The 21,455-nt window shown below is 41.2% G+C and overlaps 1 protein-coding gene across 2 annotated transcripts; it reads left to right on the top strand.

The window, feature by feature from the left end:
• Positions 1–4,005: 4,005 nt before the first annotated feature.
• LOC123999933 (glucose-6-phosphate exchanger SLC37A4-like) lies at positions 4,006–19,410 on the top strand. Of its 2 annotated transcripts, none has more exons than XM_046305974.1 (10): positions 4,006–4,158; positions 5,120–5,852; positions 7,446–7,678; positions 14,523–14,760; positions 14,942–15,097; positions 16,444–16,529; positions 16,610–16,723; positions 16,877–16,942; positions 17,934–18,072; positions 18,196–19,410. In XM_046305974.1, exons 2-10 carry the CDS (start codon positions 5,705–5,707, stop codon positions 18,360–18,362), a joined length of 1,347 nt encoding a protein of 448 aa, XP_046161930.1. In that variant the 5' UTR covers positions 4,006–4,158; positions 5,120–5,704; the 3' UTR covers positions 18,363–19,410. The 2 variants fall into 2 exon arrangements, with proteins under 2 accessions (XP_046161930.1, XP_046161931.1); XM_046305975.1 differs by lacking the exon at positions 4,006–4,158 and adding an exon at positions 4,184–4,265.
• The last annotated feature ends 2,045 nt before the right edge of the window (positions 19,411–21,455 follow it).

Raw genomic sequence — 21,455 nt, 5'->3', positions numbered from 1 at the left:
GTACCATCTCGGTGTGCAAAGCTCTTAGAGACGAACCCAGAAAGACTCACAGATGTAATCGTTGCCAAAGGTGATTCTAAATCCTGATGTAAATGAGATATTTCTGATATTTCTTCACTTCCAATACATTTGCAAACATTTCTAAAAACACATGTTTTCACTTTGTCATTATGGGATATTATGTGTAGATGGCTGAGAAAACAAATATATTTAATCCATTTTGAATTCAGGTTGTAACATAACATGTGTAATAAGTCAGGGGTATGAATACTTTCCGAAGGCACTTGTCCCCCCTTTACTGCTATAACAGCCTCAACTCTTCTGGGAAGGCTTTCTACTAGATGTTGGGAACATTGCTGCAGGGATTTGCTTGCATTCAGCCACAAGAGCATTAGTGAGGTCAGACACTGATGTTGGGTGATTAGGCTCACAGTCAGCGGTTCAATTCATCCAAAAGGAGTTCGATGTGGTTTAGGTCAGGGCTCTGTGCATGCCAGTCAAGTTTTTTCACACCGATCTCAACAAAACATTTATGGATGGACCTCGCTTTGTGCACAGGTGCATTGTCATGCTGAAACAGGAAAGGGCCTTCTCCAAACTGTTGCCACAAAGTTGGAAGCACAGACTTGTCTAGTATGTCATTGTATGGCGTAGCGTTAAGATTTCCCTTCACTGGAACTAAGAGCCCTAGCCCGAACCATTAAAAACAACCCCAGCCCATTATTCATTCTCCACCAAACGTTACAGTTGGCACTATGCATTCGGGCAGGTAGTGTTCTCCTGGCATCCGCCAAACTAAGATTCGTTCGTCGGACTGCCAGATGGTGAAGCGTGATTCATCACTCCAGAGAACGTGTTTCCACTGCTCCAGAGTCCAATGCCGACAAGCTTTACACCACTCCAGCCAACACTTGGCATTGTGTATGGTGATATCTTAGGCTTATGTGTGGCTGCTCGGCCATGGAAACCCATTACATTTATCAGTGTGCTTAATGTTAGGATTAAGATTTAGCCATAATTATTACTTTGCGGATGAGGTAACTAGTGATGAGCGTGGGATATGCAAAAAAACACATTTCCAAATAGGACAAATATAAGCACCCACCAAATTATTATTATTAATACTAGATTTATTATCATGATAGCCATCTGCAGTCGTCAGAAGTGTCTTTAGAAGCAGAGGTAGAGCAGGGCAGCCGTGGGACCAGCCAAAAGACCAACCAGGACAGATACTTTTTTAAGGGGACTTTCTGACCAGCAGCATGCCTTTGACAGCCTAACTAGTGATCAAGACAGAGGAGATGATTGTGGACGACAGGAAAAAGAGGACCGATAACACCCCCATTCTCATCGAAGGGATGCAGTGGAACAAGGTGAGAGCTTCAAGTTCCTTGGTGTCCACATCACCAACAATCTAACATGGTCCAAGCACAGCATGTCAGTCGTGAAGAGGGCACGCCAAAACCTATTCCCCCTCAGGAGACTGAAAAGATTTGGCATGGGTCCTCAGATCCTCAAAAGGTTCTACTGCTGCACCATCGAGAGCATCCTGACTGGTTGCATCACTGCCTGGTATGGCAACTGCTCTGCCTCCGACCGCAAGGCACTACAGTGGGTCATCAAAAAGAAAGGAGGACCAAGGCACTCTTCATATAATTCATTTAAATGCCTTTATTAGTATGGCATGTTCAATAGAAACAACGTTTTTTTTAAACCGACGTGTTTCGGCAGCATGGCCTTCACCACTACATTGGGTAGTGTGAACGGCCCAGTATGTCACTGGGGCCAAGCTTCCTGCCATCCAGGACCTCTATACCAGGCTGTGTCAGAGGAAGGCCCTAAAAATGATCAAAGACTACAGCCACCCTAGTCATAGACTGTTCTCTCTGCTACTGCACGGCAAGCGGTACCGGAGCACCAAGTCTAAGTCCAAGAGGCTTCTAAACAGCTTCTACCCCCAAGCCATAAGACTCCTGAACATCTAGTCAAATGGCTGCTTTTTTGGTTAGGGGCTCATATGTAAGCATTTCACTGTAAGGTCTACTACACGCATGTGACTAATGCAATTTGATTTGATTTAATTTCTAAAAGTGATTCTTAATTTCACCAAACCCTTAACCCTAACCTTAACCCGGGCCTAACCCTTCCCTAACCTAAACCTAATTTTAACCAATTCGGAAATTAAGTATCGTTTTGAAGTTTGCACGCCAGACACGGTCCCCTTAGTTTTTCCCGATCAGGACAGAGCAGTTATAGGCCTGAGGATAGTGTGAGGAGAGCAGGGCCAGTTAAAAAAATAATTGTGTTTTGAAGTGTTTTGATAGAGACACGGTGGAGAGGCCCCTTGTCTCTCTTGCCTTCTGGGTTTCTGATGGGCAAATGGAGAGTTTTCCCTCCAGTAGATGATCTATAAGAAATTAATAACTTAATGTATGACTTTTTGTTTTCTGATGCAATTGAAACTTTCTAAATAAATTCTGGCCTCTTGTCAAATAGTCCTACTCCAGTCTCCTTTTAAATGAATTTATCACCTGATTTACAAAAAGCACATCTCAATAGGTGGTCCAGGTATCCTCATGATGACATGGCGTCTCTATTGCTTCTCTTTTGTTCCTTTTTTATTTTTTATTAACAACAAATCGATACATAAAGCACATGAGGGGACACAAGCATACATAGATTACGAACAATGGACAATGGAGCTAGGTGGTACAATATCATATTACAATTACACAAGGACCTTAAGGGACATACATATACTTACAATTCTAATAGCTTTTTATCAGTAGAGCATTTAACCATCTTAAAATACAGTTCAATTTATTTTTGTAGGGTACAAAAATGTGGTTTTCTGTTTGTAAATGTACATTTGTGTAGAATAAGAATAATGAAATTAATTACATAAAAATGTTTCAGCTTATTTCTATTGTATGTAAAGAATCCAAACAGTACACCACGCCACAATAGTGTAAAATCTTCATAAATGTGTTCAATTATAAACCTACTGATGTCTTGCCACAGTTTTCTTACCTGAATACAATGCCAAAAAAGATGCAACACTGTTTCTGGGTGGTCATTACAAAAGGAGCAATTTGAGTTGATGTTTTCCTTAAACTTCTTCATATAGTGGTTGAAGGGATAATATTTATGAATAATTTTAACGGAAACTTCCTTAATTTTTTAAACAATTAGGTATGTGTGTAGCAACATCCAAACTTTTTTCCCAACAGATATTATCAATAAATCCATTCCAATAAGGCAAACAAGGTTTGTATTGCTCTGCTGTTGAATGGACCAAAAGAGAAACCAATCTTTCCTACTGATGAGTCAACCGAGTCGATAGAAGGAAGGCTCTGAGGGTCAGTTCTTGAAACGTTCCTGAATAACATAGCAACACCTGCTTCTCTTTTGTTCCCACAAGTGAGTGTGGAGGCCGATGACATCAGAGGGCACCATCATACCACCTCCTTGAATGGCCTACTCCTTGAACTTTGCAGTTATGTCTAAAAATACACTATTTTGTAAAGAACATGTATTTTTAACTTTAAGTGTGTGTAGGCCTACATTACTGTATTTATTATACGTGGGATATTGTTTTTCAACAGGATAAATTCAACATTAGCAGGAGCGCGTCTTTCAACGTGTTGTCCTTTGACCACTAGATGTCCTCAGTCATATTCAGATCATGATTCAAATGTATATTGATTGGCTGAAATGTACCAACCTTTGTGAGTAAAGCATAATGTTACAAATATGGTTGTTTCATTTTATTATTGAAAGAAAACAGAATACGATAAAATATCATGGAATACTATACAATATACATCTTCCAGAATGTCATCATGACATGTGTAATAAACTGAAAAAATGTTTAATAAAATGTGAGCATGCGATTTTTGGTAGTAGCTCTTTTGAATATAATGTAAACCTTTTCACAGCCCCTGCGTGCTGCCAGACAGTGCAGACTCAATGGATTATATTTTGCAGTCGGTTCGTTTCTTCAACCTTGAACCTACGTACAGAAGAAAACTATCCGGTAGGAACGCCTCCTTCCATGAATGCAGCTCAATTGCCCAATGAGAGAACAGAGCAAGACAGCAGTTCCTGTTTCAGTGGGTATGTTAGCCTAAACAGCGAGAGGGATCCTGTCGAAACAAGGTACCAAACATGTCCTTAATTGTTATGTAGATAAAATGTAACTATCAAGATATTGTCCACGGAGGTCATGCAACAGTGTTTCAATGAAGTATAACGTCAAAACTCATGTAGGCCTACATTGAAGTTGGCGTTTGCTAGAGAGAGTGGATGCGTTAATTTCTGTGCTCTCTAGTCACTTTTCCAAGACTATGATTGAGGATGTGTTGTTTTGGTATTCAGTTATTTTCTATGTTTATTTCCTAGCTACTACAATATATCAAACTTGACCCTGGTGTATTAATAACATAAAATAGAGTTTGCTTCAGTATTTTAGAATCAACTATTCTTTGCATGCAAACTATCCAGAATAATTAGATGTTCAAATGTTATTTTTCCTTTGACCGCAGGAAGTTGGTTGCGCCTTAATTGGGGCAGACAGGCTCATGGTAAGGGCTGGAGCAGGGAGTGGAATGGTATCAAATGCATTAAACACATGGTTTCCATGTGTTTGATGCCATTCCATTCACTCCATTCCAGCCATTATTATGAGCCATCCTTGCAGCAGCCTCCACTGCCTTTGATAATTTCTTGAGTTTTAAAGCATTAAATAGTCTATCATTGGGTCTCAACAGCAAAATCTAAGTTAGATTGTATTGCTGGAGTGATTCAATGAAATGCTTTAGCAATGTGTGGTGGTGGTCAATGTCAAAGTTCAAGAGTTTGTCTGATAAGAGATTAAAGCGGCTCCCCAGACTTTAAAACACCCAACATTATACAGTAGCCTACTGGGGATTAGCTGACCAGAGAGGGTCTTGAAAACTGGCTTTATTTCTGCCATTGTTTCTTTAGTCATAATTTCATTATGAATCATGCATTGCCTGGCCTGATTTTGTATTGTGGAAACAATGTTAATTGTTAATTGATTAATCAATTGTTGATTATTGATCTATGTGTATTCTGAAGTATTGGTTTGTGTTTCTAGGCATTGTGTGTGAGGGTCCCGTCTTCTGATGCTACCTGGACCTCCACAGAGACCGGGCCTGCTGTGGAATTCCCACCCCTCAGAAAGAACGACAGCTGGGACAGAGAACAGACAGCAACGTCCACATGCAGGAGAAATAATAGCTTGGAAGTTCATAGAGGTGGACTGGAAGAGAAGGGACAGTCCTGAATGTGTAGTACAGTAGAAGCACCATCTTTGTCAGAGAGTAACAGGGTGATAGCTGCTTTTCTGTAATGTCCATCCACATCCACCTGGGCAAGATTGAATCAGTGTTGTCAACCCAGTGCCACGTCTCAATTGTTGCTCAGTAAACATGAGTGTGGTATCTCTACCCAAAGGAAAGTCGGCCAGTAACCCCATGCACTGGAAACGGCATCATGCAATGTGATTGGTTTTGTTACAAACGCTAAAGAATTTGAGAGGCAGCATTCACTAAAACGGTGATTTGCATCATTTGGAGAGAGCAAATCTAAAGTATTTTTATTTATTTTTTACCTTGGAAGTTAACAGTTTACAACCGTTAGATTTTTGCTCCAAGAGATTGGTTTGATTACCTCTGGAATCATGGGTGCCACTGGTTATGGATACTATCGTATGGTTATCTTCTTCTCCATGTTTACTGGCTACTCCCTGTACTACTTCAACAGGAAGACCTTCTCTTTTGTCATGCCCTCTGTGATGGAGGAGATTAAACTGGACAAGGATGACTTGGGTAAGAGCAGTCTTATGTTATATACGGTTGAAGTCGGAAGTTTACATACACCTTAGTCAAATACATTTAAACTCTGTTTTTCACAATTCCTGACATTTAATCCTAGTAATAATGCCCTGTCAGTTAGGATCACCACTTTATTTTAAGAATGTGAAATGTTTACATAGACTCAATTAGTGTTTTGTAGCATTGCCTTTAGATTGTTTAACTTGGGTCAAATGTTTTGGGTAGCCTTCCACAGCTTCCCACAATAAGTTGGGTGAATTTTGGCCCATTCCACCTGACAGAGCTGGTGTAACTGAATTAGGCTGGTAGGCCTACTGGCTCGCACACGCCTTTTCACTTCTGCCCATTTATTTTCTATAGGATTGAGGTCAGGGCTTTGTGATGGCCACACCAATACCTTGACTTTGTTGTCCTTTAAGCCATTTTGCCACAACTTTGGAAGTATGCTTGAGGTCATTGTCCATTTGGAAGATCCATTTGCGACCAAGATTTAACTTCCTGACTGATGTCTTGAGATGTTGCTTCAATATAGCCACATCATTTTCTTCCTCATGAAGCCATCTATTTTGTGAAGTGCACCTGTCCCTCCTGCAGCAATGACCCCCACAACATGATGCTGCCACCCCCGTGCTTCACGGTTGGGATGATGTTCTTTGGCTTGCAAGCCTCCCCCTTTTTTCTCCAAACATATCAATGATCATTTATGGCCAAACGGTTCTATTTTTATTTCATCAGACCAGAGGACATTTCTCCAAAAAGTGCAATCTTTGTCCCCATGTGCAGTTGCAAACCATGGCTTTCTTATGGTGGTTTTGGAGCAATGGTTTCTTCCTTGCTGAGCGGCCTTTCAGGTTATGTCAGTATAGGACTCATTTTACTGTGGATATAGATACCTTTGTACCTGTTTCCTCCAGCATCTTCACAAGGTCCTTTGCTGTCTGTGATTGATTTGCACTTTTCGCACCAAAGTACATTCATCTCTAGGATTCAGAATGCGTATCCTTCCTGAGTGGTATGAAGGCTGCGTGGTCCCATGGTGTTTATACTTGCGTACTATTGTTTGTACAGATGAACGTGGTACCTTCAGGCGTTTGGAAATTGCTTCTGACCCACTGGAATTGTGATACAGTGAATTATAAGTGAAATAATCTGTCTGTAAACAATTGTTGGAAAAATGACTTGTGTCATGCACAAAGTAGATGTCCTAACAGACTTGCCAAAACTATAGTTTGTTAACAAGTAATTTGTGGAGTGGTTGAAAAACAAGTTTTAATGACACCAACCTAAGTGTATGTAAACTTCAGACTTCACCTGTAGTTCATCTTTATTGTGACATGCATCCTATGAAATGCTGTGTGTCAATTAATTCAATATTATGTGAGAGAATGTGCAGCAGTCACTGTAAGCAACTTTTATTAAGCACACATCTGTATAGAGATGACATTGTATTTATCTTTAGTCAATTCACTGACCCACATAAGAAAATCAGTTTGGGCCTTCTCTCTAAGGTTTAAAACTATGTTAAGATCTATATCCCTTGTGATTGATGTCCTGTTAAGAATGTGTTTTCCTCTCCTGTCCTCTTAGGCCTGATCACCAGTAGTCAGACCATGGCCTATGCCATCAGTAAGTTCATCAGTGGTGTATTGTCCGACCAGATCAGCGCTCGCTGGCTCTTCTCCATTGGCCTCTTGGTGGTGGGGGGCATCAACGTGATCTTCTCATGGTCTTCCACTGTGACTGTGTTTTCTGCTCTGTGGTTTGTCAACGGTCTGGGCCAGGGCTTAGGCTGGCCACCATGTGGGAAGGTGCTGCGCAAGGTAAGACTGTTGCTCCTATAGGGAGAGGCTCCTGTAAAATAGACTGAGGTGAATTCACAATCAATACATAATGAAAACCATTCAGGAAATCCCTGAAGTAAGGAAACTCTCACACCTGAAGGCTTGCGCCGTCAGCCATCTCTGTTTTAACACTTGGCTTTACAATATGCACACTATTATTTTGGGAAGGTATTTACACCCCACCCAAAAAACAGATCCCTTCGAAAAGAATAGTGACGAGAATGTGTTTCACCCTTTGCCTTTAGAGTGTACCTGTCACTCACCTCCCCCAAGTGTGGTCAGGAATTCGAACCCTTGCCATGACATAGCAGTGACCTTATGGGCTAGAGATGGTGATTTCTGGCATGAAGTCACAACAGCTTATGCCAACTATAATCTTGGAACACTGAGTGCTCATGGTGCCATGTCCATGAGTTAGGGGCCACAAGGAAATTACTATTTCATGGAGATTGAGCAATACTGTTCTCAATCAGCATATACTACAGCCTTCCTATTACATATCACACTTGTTTTCTGTCATATGTATTTGAATGAACTACAGTGTAGATTATACTGTTGTGTCTATTTATACAATATCTGAAGTAGATTTGAGTGCTATATGAATTCAACATGTGAGAGAAATAAAAATGAAATACCGATTATATAAATGTAATGTATTGGTGTTTTCCCCCATTCCGTACCCTCAACCATTCATGTCAATCCTTTATTTCCTGATACAATTAAATTCACAATGAGTTAAGACAACAGGGGGCCTCCCGGGTGGCACAGTGGTTAAGGGCCACCAGAGACTGGGTTCGCGCCCAGGCTCTGTCGTAACTGGCCGCGACCTGGAGGTCTGTGGGGCGACGCACAATTGGCATAGCGTCGTCCGGGTTAGGGAGGGATTGGCCGGTAGGGATATCCTTGTCTCAACGCGCACCAGCGACTCCTGTGGCGGGCCGGGCGCAGTGCACGCTAACCAAGGTTGCCAGGTGCACGGTGTTTCCTCCGACACATTGGTGCGTCTGGCTTCCGGGTTGGAGGCGTGCTGTGTTAAGAAGCAGTGCGGCTTGGTTGGGTTGTGAATCAGAGGACACATGACCTTCGTCTCTCCCGAGCCCGTACAGGATTTGTAGCAATGAGACAAGATAGAAGCTACTAACAATTGGATACCACGAAATTGGGGAGAAAAAAGGGGGTAAAAAAAAAGACAACAGGAGTCTTAAGAAGCTGCTGTCAATGATCGGGGAATAAAAGTACGTTCATCTCTAGGAGACACGGGATGGGTGGGAGTTAGACACCCATTGTTATCAGAACACAAGGAGAGTGTAGCTTTTTTACAAAAACAGGTTTGTTGGCTTTTGTAGGCTTCAAGTAAGATGATACAAATGGTGATATAGATGATTACACTAGGATGATACAGAAATAATATATTGTTAATACAATATGCCATTAACATGGACAATAAACTGCAAACAACATACTTTCATCAAACTGAAAGAACTTAAAGCTATACATTAGCATCTATATACAATATTAGCACTCTGGGAAATAAACACAGGCTCAATCAAATTAGCTCCCAATGAGGCAGGTAAATACATTATAATCCAGTGAGCTCCTAAAGTATTGGGACAGTGACACTTTTTTTGTTTTGGCTCTGTACTCCAGCAATTTGGATTTTAAATGACGCATTGACTGAGGTTGAAGTGCAGACCGTCAGCTTTAATTTGAGGGTATTTCCATCGAAATCGGGTGAACTGTTTAGAAATTACAGGACTTTTTGTACATAGTCCACTCATTTTAGAGGGATCCAAAAGTATTGGGACAAATTTACTTATGTGTATTAAAGTAGTCAAAGTTTAGTATTTGGTCTATATTCCTAGCATGATTGATTATATATTGTGACTCTACATACTTTTTGGATGCATTTTGCTGTTTGTTTTGGTTGTTTCAGATTATTTTGTGCCCAATAGAAAGTAATGGTAAATAACGTATTGTGTCATTTTAGAATATGGGACCAAATACCAAACATTTAATGTCATTAATTCACAAGTGAATTGGGCCCAATACTTTTGAGTCCCAAAAAATGGAGGTGGGACTATGTACAAAAATTGCTATATTTTTTTTTAACGGTTCACCCGAAATGGAGGAAAATACCCTCAAATTAAAACTGACAGTCTGCACAAAACAGTAAGAGCACGGTCCTAATATTGAGTTGCACCCCCCTTTTGCCCTCAGAACAGCCTCAATTTGTCAGGGCATGGACTCTACAAAGTGTCTCAAGCGTTCCACAGGGATGCTGGCCCATGTTGACAACAATGCTTCCCACAGTTGTCAAGTTGGCTGGATGTCCTTTGGGTGGTGGACCATTTTTGATACACAGGAAACTGCTGAATGTGAAAAACCCAGCAGTGTTGCAGTTCTTTACACACTCAAACTGGTGCGCCTGGCACCTACTAACAAACCCTGTTCAAAGGCACTTACATATTTGATTTTATATACAGTACCAGTCAAAAGTTTGGACACATACTCATTCAAGGGTTTTTCGTTATTTTTACATTGTAGAATAATAGTGAAGACATCAAAACTATGAAATAACACATGGAATCATGTAGTAACCTAAAACGTGTTATTTTATAGTTGAGATTCTTCATAGTAGCCATCCATTGCCTTGATGACAGGTTGCACACTTTTGGCATTCTCTCAACCAGCTTCATGATGTAGTCACCTGGAATGCATTTAAATGAACAGGTGTGCCTTCTTAAAAGTACATTTTTCGAATTTCTTTCCTTATTATTGCATTTGAGCCAATCAGTTGTGTTGTGACGAGGTAGGGGTGGTATACAGAAGATAGACATATTTGGTAAAAGACTGGCTCTCATGAAAGGAAGACCCAGAGTCACCTCTGCTGCAGAGGATAAGTTCATTAGAGTTACCAGCCTCAGAAATTGCAGCCCAAATAAATATTTCAGAGTTCAAGTAACAGACACATCTCAGCATCAACTGTTCAGATGAGACTGCTGCAAAGAAACCACTACTAAAGGACACCAATAAGAAGAGACCTGCTTATGCCAAGAAACATGGACAATGGTCATTAGACTGGTGAAAATCTGTCCTTTAGTCTGATGAGTCCAAATTTGAGATTTTTGGTTCCAACCGGCGTGTCTTGGTGAGACGCAGAGTCGGTGAATGGATGATCTCTGCATGTGTGGTTCCCACCGTGAAGCATGGAGGAGGAGATGTGATGCTGTGGGGGTGCTTTGCTGGTGAACTTGTCTGGGATTTATTTAGAATTCAAGGCACACTTTTCCAGCATGGGTTCCACAGCATTCTGGAATGCATTTCCGACAGTCTTGAAGGAGTTCCCACATATGCTGTACACTTGTTGGCTGCTTTTCCTTCACACTGCTGTCCAACTCATCCCAAACCATCTCAATTGAGTTGAGGTCGGGTGATTGTGGAGTCCAGGTCATCTGATGCAGCACCATCACTCTCCTTCTTGGTCAAATAGCTCGTACACAGCCTGGAGGTGTGTTGGGTCATTGTCCTGTTGAAAAACAACTGATAGTCCCACTAGGCGCAAACCAGATGGGATGGCATATCGCTGCAGAATGCTGTGGTAGCCATGCTGATTAAGTGTGCCTTGAATTTTAAATAAATCACAGACAGTGTCACCAGCAAAGCACCCCTCCACCATAACACCTCCTCCATGCTTTACGGTAGGAAATACACATGCAGAGCTCATCCGTTCACCCACGCCGCGTCTCACAAAGACACGGCGGTAAGAACCAAAAATCTCATATTTGGACTCGTCAGACTAAAGGACAGATTTCCACCTGTCTAATGTCCATTGCTCTTGTTTCTTGGCCCAAGCAAGTCTCTTCTTATTGGTGTCCTTTAGTTGTGTTTTCTTTATAGCAATTTGACCATTCACGCAGTCTCGTCTGAATAGTTGATGTAGAGATGTCTGTTACTTGAGCTCTGTAAAGCATTTATTTGGGCTTCAATTTCTGAGGCTCAACTCTAATGAACTTATCCGCTGCAGAGGTAACTCTGGGTCTTCCTTTCCTGTGGCGGTCCTCATGAGAGCCAGTTTCATCTTAGCGCTTGATGGTTTTTGCGACTGCACTTGAAGAAACATTAAAAGTTCTTGAAATGATCCGCATTGACTGACTTTCATGTGTTAAAGTAATGATGGACTGCCATTTCTCTTTGCTTATTTGAGCTCTTCTTGCCATAATATGGACTTGGTCTTTTACCAAATAGGGCTATGTTCTGTGTACCACCCCTACCTTGTCATAACACAACTGATTGTCTCAAAATCATTAAGAAGGAAAGAAATTCCACAAATGAACTTTTAACAAGGCACACCTGTTAATTGAAACGCATTCGAAGTGACTACCTCATGAAGCTGGTTGAGAGAATGCCAAGAGTGTGCAAAGCTGTCATCAATGCAAAGGGTGGCTATTTGAAGAATCTCAAATATAAAATATTTTTATTTGATTAACGTTTTTGGTTCCTACATGATTACATGTGTTATTTCATAGTTTTGATGTCTTCAATATTATTGTCAAAAGAGAGAAAAACCCTTGAATGAGTGAGTGCTCTATAACTTTTGACTGGTCGTGTGTGTAAAAAATAATGGTGTGTATGAATATAAATGTTTACAGTAGTAGTTATATAGAATGAGCCATCACCAGAATACAGTATATACATATAAAGTAGGCAAAACAGTATGTAAACATTATTAATAAGGTTACCAGTGATCAATGACTATGTACATAGGGCAGGAGTGTCAAAGGTGCATGGTAGAGTACAAGGTGGTAGCCTGCTAGTAACAAGGTTCAAGGCAGGGTACTGGGCGGAGCCTGGCTAGTGGTGACTGTTTAACATTCTGATGCCCTGGAGATTGAAGCTGTTTATCATTCTCTCGGTCCCAGCTCTGAGGCACCTTTACTGTCCTCGCCTCCTAAATGGTAGCAGGGTAAACAGGCTGTGGCTCGGTTGGCTGAGGTCCTTGATGATCTTCTTGGCCTTCCTCTGACACCAGGTGCTGTAGAAGTCCTGAACTTGTCAGTGTACCCCCGGTGATGAGTTGGGCTGACCGCACCACCTTCTGGAGAGTCCTTCGGTTGCGGACGACGCAATTGCCGTACCAGGCAGTGATACAGCCCAACAGGATACTCTCAATGGTGTATCTGTAAAAGTTAATAAGTGTCTTAGGGGTCAAGCCAAATTTCTTCAGCCTCCTTCACAACACTGTTTGTGTGAAGGGACCATGTCAGGTTGTCAGTGATGTGCAAGCCGAGGAACTTGATGCTTTTGAATTGACCCTCTCCACTGCAGCCCCATCGATGTGGATAGGGGCGTGTTCTCTCTGCTGTCGCCTGTAATCCACACTCGGCTCCTTCATTTTGTTGATATTGAGGGAGAGGTTATTTTTCTGGCACCGCTCCACCAGGGCTCTCCCCTCCCCTGTAGGCTGCCTCGTCATTGTTGGTAATCAAGCCTACCACTGTTGTCGTCAGCAAACTTGATGATTGAGTTGACCGTTGGTGAACAGGGAGTACAGCAGAGGACTGCGCACGCACCCCTGTAGGGTCCCGTATTGAGGATCAGCATGGCGGAGTTGTTGTTGCCTACTTGGGGTAGGCCCACTTCAGGAAGTCCAGGACCCAGTAGCACAGGGAGTGTCTCAGACACTCAAGGCTCTAAGCTTAGTGATGAGCTTGAAGGCCACTATGGTGTTGGAAGCTGAGCTGTAGTAGATCAAATCGAAGTTTATTTGTCACATGCGCCGAATACAACAAGTATAGACCTTATAGCGAAACTCTTACCTTCACAGGAACAGCATTCTCATTTATCTTGTCCAAGTGGGATAGGGCAGTGTGCAGATCAATGGCAATTGCGTCGTCCATTGATCTGTTGGGGCGGTATGCGAATTGTAGTGGGTCTAGGGTGTCGGAGAAGGTGGTGATATGATCTTTAACTTAGCCTCTCAAAGCACTTCATGATGCCAGAAGTGAGTGCTGCGGGGCAACCATTATTTAGTTGTTACCTTTGCTTTCTTGGGTACAGGAACACCCTGAAGCAAGTGGGTACAACAGACTGTGATATGGAGATATTGAATATGTTCGTAAACATCCAGTTGGTCTGCACATGCACTGAGGACGCGGATTGGGATGCCTTCTGGGCCAGAAGCCTTGCAAGGGTTAACACGTTTAAATTACTTACTGACGTCGGCCACAGAGTCCTCGTGGTGGGGCATTTAAAAGGCTAGTGCCACCCCTTTTAGGTGGTGGTGATCTGAATGATTACATTGAATGAGGTGTGTGGTGACCAATAGGTGGCAGGCTCCCCTCCAGTGTAGAAGGGAAGTGGGGGGGAGTTTGTAAAAATGGAAAAAGAACAATGCAGATAGCACCTAAGCCGGACTGTTTGAACAGTGGTAGGGGTAGTGGTGGACTGCTGGTTCTGTGCTTAGCACTCTGGATCAATATGGTATTAAAGCAACCTGCAGGTAGGATTTAAGTGGTCAGCCGGCAAATTGATTATGTTACTGTTAATTTCTGCGGTCACCATTTCCGTGGCGTTATGGCTTGAGCTACATTACATCACTTTAGACAACTCGGCACAGCTTCAGAGGTTGTTAACTGATGACACTGGTTACAGTATTTACAGATAAAACCATTAATTAAGTATCCACAGTGGTCTAAATTTAGTATCAAAGTGAAAATGTTTTGACTTGCCTTTCCACATGTCTAGATGTCAGATCTATTTTACTGTTCTCAGTGTTCTCATTCTATAGTTTACATATTCATGCCATCAACATATCTGTTCTCAGTGGTTTGAGCCGTCTCAGTTTGGGACATGGTGGGCAGTGCTGTCCTGCAGCATGAACCTGGCCGGTGGATTGGGTCCTCTCCTGGCTATGGTATTGCTTCAGTACTACGACTGGAGGACTATCCTGTCCATGTCAGGCATCATCTGTGCATCCTTTTCTGTCATCTGCCTGGTGTTTATAAAGAACGAACCCAAAGACGTGGGCCTGCCCAGCATTGAGGCCTCAGCCAAGAAAGGAGGTGAGGAGAAAAAAAGCCGTTACCGCAGGACAGAGGACTGTTTTGCATTTGTTGATTTTGTGTGTTTTAAGATCCATGTGTACATTTTGACTATATCCATATGTATTGCTCTGGTTACTCTGTCCAACAGACTTGGAGCATAATCATTAAAAACATGTTTTCTTTTTGTTTTATCCTACAGTAGCCAACTGTGACAGTACTCTGAGTGAGTTCCTGCTGTCTCCATACCTGTGGGTGCTGTCCCTAGGCTACCTGGTAGTGTTCGGGGTGAAGACGGCATGCACTGACTGGGGCCAGCTCTATCTCATTCAGGATAAGGGCCAGACTGTCCTCATAGGTAACGCACACACACAATTTACAAGTGTATATCTAGATATTTGCCTAACATCATGTACCGTACCAGTCAAAAGTTTGGACACACATACTCATTCAAGGGTTTTTCTTTATTTTTTACAATTTTCTACATTGTAGAATAATAGTGAAGAAATCAAAACTATGAAATAATATATATGGAATCATGTTGTAACCAAAAAAGTGTTAAACAAATCAAATATTTTTGAGACTCTTCAATGTAGCCACCCTTTGCCTTGATGACAGCTTTGCACACTCTTGGCATTTCCTCAACCAGCTTCACCTGGAATGCTTTTCCAACAGTCTTGAAGGAGTTCCCACATATGCTGAGCACTTGTTGGATGCTTTTCCTTCACTCTGCTGTCCAACTCATTTGTGTTGTGGTCGGGTGATTGTGGAGTCCAGGTCATCTGATGCAGCACTCCATTACTCTATTTGGTCAAATAGCCCTTACACAGACTGGAGGTGTGTTAGGTCATTGTCCTGTTGAAAAACAAATGACAGTCCCACTAAGCGCAAATCAGATGGGATGGCGTATCGCTGCAGTGTGCCTTGAATTCAAAATAAATCACTGACTGCTTCACCAGCGAAGCACCCACACACCATCACACCTCCTCCTCCATGCTAGTCTGCGTCTCACAAAGACACAGTGGTTGGAACCAAAAATCTCAAATTTGGACTCATCAGACCAAAGAACAGATTTCCACCAGTCTAATGTCCTTTGCCCGTGTTTATTGGCCCAAGCAGTTTTCTTTGCAGCAATTCAACAATGAAGGCCTGATTCACACAGTCTCCTCTGAACTGTTGATGTCCTTGTGCAGCATTTATTTTGGCTGCAATTTCTGAGGCTTGTAACTCTAATGAAGTTATCCTCTGTAGCAGAGGTAACTCTTCCGGATTGACTGAACTTAATGTCTTAAAGTAGTGATGGACTATTGTTTCTCTTTGTTTATTTGAGCTGTTCTTGCCATAATATGGACTTTTACCAAATAGGGCTATCTTCTGTATACCACTCCTACATTGTCACAACACAACTGATTGGCTCAGGCGCATTAAAAAGGAAAGACATTCCACATATTCCCAAGGGACACCTGTTAATTGAAATTCATTCCAGGTGACTACCTCATGAATCTGGTTGAGAGAATGCCAAGAGTCTGCAAAGCTGTCATCAAGGCAAAGGGTGACTACTTTGAAGAATCTCCATATATGTTATTTCATAGTTTTGATGTCTTCACTATTATTCTACAATGTAGATAATAGTAAAAATAAAGAAAAACCCTTGAATGAGTATGTGTGTCCAAACTTTTGATTGGTACTGTATGTCATCCAAAGGCAGTTCCTACATGAGTGCCTTGGAGGTTGGAGGTCTGGTGGGCAGCCTCGCAGCTGGCTTCCTGTCTGACAGGGCTGTTGCTAGGGTGAGTGACAACACCAATCACACATCAAAATAAGTGTTTACATCACTCTGCATTGTTTTTATTGTCTTATTGTCCCACAGCAAGGTTTGGGTACCCATGGTAACCCTCGCCATGTCCTCCTCCTCTCCATGATGGCTGGCATGTTTTTGTCCCTATACCTGTTCCGTGTCACTATCACAGCTGAGGCCCTAAAGGTACATTAAATTCAACATTCCCATTAAAATCTCAGTCATTTCATGGTGGTGTTTTTGCAAGTTTTCAGTTGTTACTCCTCGTTTAAAGAATAATGTATGTAAAACTATCATCTGTGCCATTTATCTTTTCTCGTCACATCACTGTTCCCACAGGAAGCTCCCGTCTGGGTAGTGGCCCTTCATCCTCTCTCTGTCCTTATTGGCCTGTCAGAGAAAGAGGTAGCCATTATAACGAATTTACTCAAATGTGTTTGTAGCTTACATTGTTTATACTCTATCACATAATGTCCTAAGTCATCGGCAACACTATCTGTTGAAAAATGTATATTGGTTGCAAGAACAGGAATATTTATACTGAACAAAAATATAAACTAAAAATGTAAAGTGTTGGTCCCATTTTTCATGAGCTGAAATAAAAGATCCCAGAAGTGTTCCATATGCACAAAACTCTTATTTCTCTAAAATGCACAAATTTGTTTACATCCCTGTTACTGAGCATGTATCCTTTGCTAAGATAATCCATCCACCTGACAGGTGTGGCATATCAAGAAGCTAATAGTTTAATAATTACACAGGTGAACCTTGTGTTGGGGGCAATAAAAGGCCTCTCTAAAATGTGCAGTTTTGTCACACAACACAATGCCACAATTTGGAGGGAGTGTGCAATTGGCATGCTGACAGTTCCACCAGAAATGTTGCCAGATAATTTAATGTTAATTTCTCTACCATAAGCCACCTACAACGTTTTTAGAGAATTTGGCAGTACATCCAACCGGCCTCACAACTTCAGACCACGTGTAACCACGCCAGCCCAGGACCTCCACATCCAGCTTTTTTACCTGTGGGGTCGTCTTCGACCAGCAACATGGACAGCTGATGGAACTGAGGAGTATTTCTGTCTGTGATAAAGCCCTTTTGTGGGAATAAACTGATTGGCTAGCCCTGGCTCCCCAGTGGGTGGGCCTGGCTCCCATGGCTACACCCCAGCCCAGTCATGTGAAATCCATAGATGAGTGCCTAATGAATTGATTTCAATTGACTGACTTCCTTATATGAACTGTAACTCAGTAAAATCTTGGAAATTGTTGCATGTTGCGTTTTTGTATTTTTGTTCAGTATATATTTATCTGAGTTGTAGACCAATTTGAAATTATGTATATGAAAAAACATTCATTACATTTTATATTCTGTTTCATATTCTCTCATCTAGATCTGGATACTTTCCCTGGGTGCTATGTTTGGATTCTCCTCTTATGGACCCATCGCATTGTTTGGTGTGATAGCCAATGAAAGTGCTCCAGCAAACTATTGTGGGTCCTCCCATGCCATCGTAGCTCTCATGGCCAATGGTAAGTCTCCTATATTGGTTCCTTTTTATCTGTATTCTCATAAAGACAACGAATGGTTCGTGAATTCTGCAATTCTCTGAGACATTCATATCAGTAAGCTAGCTGTGTTTTTATTGGTTGCAGTTGGGGCTTTCTTTGCGGGACTCCCCTTCAGCACTATCGCTAAATACTACAGCTGGGACATGGCCTTCTGGGTAGCTGAAGTGACCATTGCCGTGACGACAGTGATCTTCTTTCTGTTCCGTAACATTCGCACCAAAATGGGCCACATCCCCCAGAAAATTGATTGATTGATTGATTTCTGCATCTCCTGAGCTATGCACAGGTTCCTGCTGTGTGACTGGGTGAATATTCTACAGCAAGGGTTGTTGGACTGGCTGCACATTACATAGCCCCTAAAGTACACCTCCTATCCCTGGAAACACAACACTGTGTCAAAGTGATCTCACCTGGAGACGTTTTAGATGTTAGCAACCATGTTTTCTAAAAGGATACTTTGCTACACTTTAGTTTGTCATTTAATACACCGTCAAACTCCTCACAAGCCGTACAGTTCTAAGCACCTATGGAATCTACACCTTCGGCATCCACTCACAGTAATGACTTCCAAAAGTATAGTATATCATGTAGGCCTAAGTCCTAAATTTAGAATAATCTGTTCTCTTACCACTTATTTAGTCGGTATAATAACCAATATTATTTGAAGCATGTTGTTGATACACAGTGACTCTGCTGTCCATTGCATAGATTGCCTTCAGTGGATGCCAAATGTCTTGAAGTTCCCGAATGCTTCATTGATGAGCCAGCATTAAAACTATGTATGTATAGAAATTTGCACAAAACGGTAATGTTTGACGATCACAGTAGTATTTCCCTTTCACTAATTCTTCATTTATAAAATAATGTTCAGTCAGGAAAATAGATACTTTACGACAAACACGACATCTATGTTTGATGACATACTGGCTTTACTAAATGGACTTTTAAAGTTTAGAGATCTTAGCTAGTTGTCTATGAAAATATTTAAATGCATCAACCTAGAAGGGATAGTTCAGGATTTTGGCATTGAGGCCCTTTATCTACTTCCCCAGAGTCAGATGAACATTTTCATGTATCTACGTGCAGTTTGAAGGAAATTGCTAACTTAAGGTGATGTAGCTGTGTGAAAAAATGTATAATCAATGGGGGTGAAAAATATTTAGGCTAACTATAATTTTTTTCTCGCTATTGTTGTTTCAAATACTGTTATTATTACACAGAAATTGATTTCCCCTACACATTTTTCAACATACAGTGGGGCAAAAAAGTACTTAGTCAGCCAACAATTGTGCAAGTTATCCACTTAAAAAGATGAGGCCTGTAATTGTCATCATAGGTACACTTCAACTATGACAGACAAAATGTGGGGAAAAAATCCAGAAAATCACATTGTAGGATTTTTAATTAATTTATTTGCAAATTATGGTGGAAAATAAGTATTTTACAGAAATCTTGCTTGTTTGTAGGTGACCAAATACTTATTTTCCACCATAATTTGCAAATAAATTCATAAAAAATGCTACAATGTGATTTTCTGGATTTTTTTTCTCATTTTGTCTGTCATAGTTGAAGTGTACCTATGATGGAAATTACAGGCCTCATCTTTTTAAGTGGGAGAACTTGCACAATTGGTGGCTGACTAAATACTTTTTTGCCCCACTGTATAGTAATTTCAGAATCACCCAAGTTCTGTAGCCTATGCTGTTGCGGATGCAACACTTTCTGGCTGTGGGCTAACCTGGGACATTTCCGGATTGCCAAAATCCCGATTCCCGAACTATCCCTTTAATAATGTGAAATCTTGAAAGCATTAAAGTATGCACACAGTCCAAGTGTTTGTCACAGGATACTGTTTTGTCACTACAGGTTTTGTTATTAGACAATGTGGTCACAGAGGCTGGGTTTACACAGGTATACTAATTCTGATCTTTTCCCCAATTATTGGTAGAAGAGCTGATCTGATTTGTGAAAAAATATCAGAATTAGATTTCTGAGCCTGGTCCCATACTGTATGAGCTGTGGCCAACTCTTCTATGTTTGCATTTACACAGGCAGCTCAATTCTGATGTTTATTTCTTCACTAATTGGTCTCTGAAATAGATCAGATATTGTTTTATAGTTGATTTGATTGGTCAAAAGACCAATTAGTTGGGGGGAAAAATATCTGAAATGGGCTGCCTGTGTAAATGCAGCCAAAGAGGCTGGAACACCAGGCTCGCATCATCCTGATATTCTCACCAAAGTATGAAATGTTGCGTTTATACACAGGTAGCCTAATTCTGATCTTTTGCCCAATTATTGGCAAAATAGCTGATCTGATTGGTCAAAATGCCAATTAGTGAAATAAAAAATCAGAATTGGGCTGTCTGTGTCAACAATTCCACTGGTTACATTCCCCTGCTCAGACGTTGCATGCATCAAGCAATGGTTTCATTCCACGTCATCGACTGTCATTGACTGACAGATTGCTATAACATATGATGTGGTTAGCTGATACTTAAAATACCTATTCAGGCTCTGTAAGACCTGGCATGCATCAGCAACGCCTGGGCTGAGCAATGCGCCCAATGGTTGCGTTTACACAGGCAGCCTTATTCTGATCTTTTGCCAATAAAATGTCTTTCGGCCAATCAGCTCAGCTCTTTATCCATTATTTATAGTAATACTGTGAAATTATGATAATGCCATTTTTTTGTGTAAGAGCTGTTTGAAAAGAGCCTGAAATTTCAGCCTGTTTTGGTGGAATGGAGTTTTGGCCTTCTTGGTGTTATCACCAGGCGGTAAATTAGTTAATAGACCAATAAGAAAGAGTTACAGACATCTTGGCTAATAACCGCTACATTGACAGTTTTCCCCTCTCAGACAGTCTTAGCTAAATACTTACTTGAGAAATTGCTCTTTGCTAAGAAGCTATTTTTGTTTGTTTTAAAATGGTAAACAAATAATCACAGAAAGGTACTTGTACCCAGAAATGATTTGATATTTGGATAAAAATGGCTGCATTGGACCTTTTCACAAGCAGTTTATAACTGAAAAATATTTATCTCACTATTCTGTGCCACTCAGGCATATTTGTCTAACTGGAATTATTGAAATGATAAGGAAAACTAATAAAGAGCAATGAATGTATTGTCACCCTGTTCTTATTTCACTCTATAGCCTGTTATGGACAGACCATTAATCATAAAACGTACTGGTTTTCTAATCCAATGTGCCTTGTTGGTTACATTTACCACAGAAATAGAAGTAACCATATTGGGCACATTTTGCACATATTTGTTGGTTCTGCATGGGACTAAATTAATAAATATATGTACTGGGCAAAAATATAGATGCAACAATTT

The sequence above is a fragment of the Oncorhynchus gorbuscha genome, linkage group LG16 (assembly GCF_021184085.1).
Source record: "Oncorhynchus gorbuscha isolate QuinsamMale2020 ecotype Even-year linkage group LG16, OgorEven_v1.0, whole genome shotgun sequence".
NCBI classification, from domain to species: Eukaryota; Metazoa; Chordata; class Actinopteri; order Salmoniformes; family Salmonidae; genus Oncorhynchus; species Oncorhynchus gorbuscha.
The sequence above is the reverse complement of the archived record's forward strand: the minus strand, read 5'-3'. Positions and strand labels throughout refer to the sequence as shown.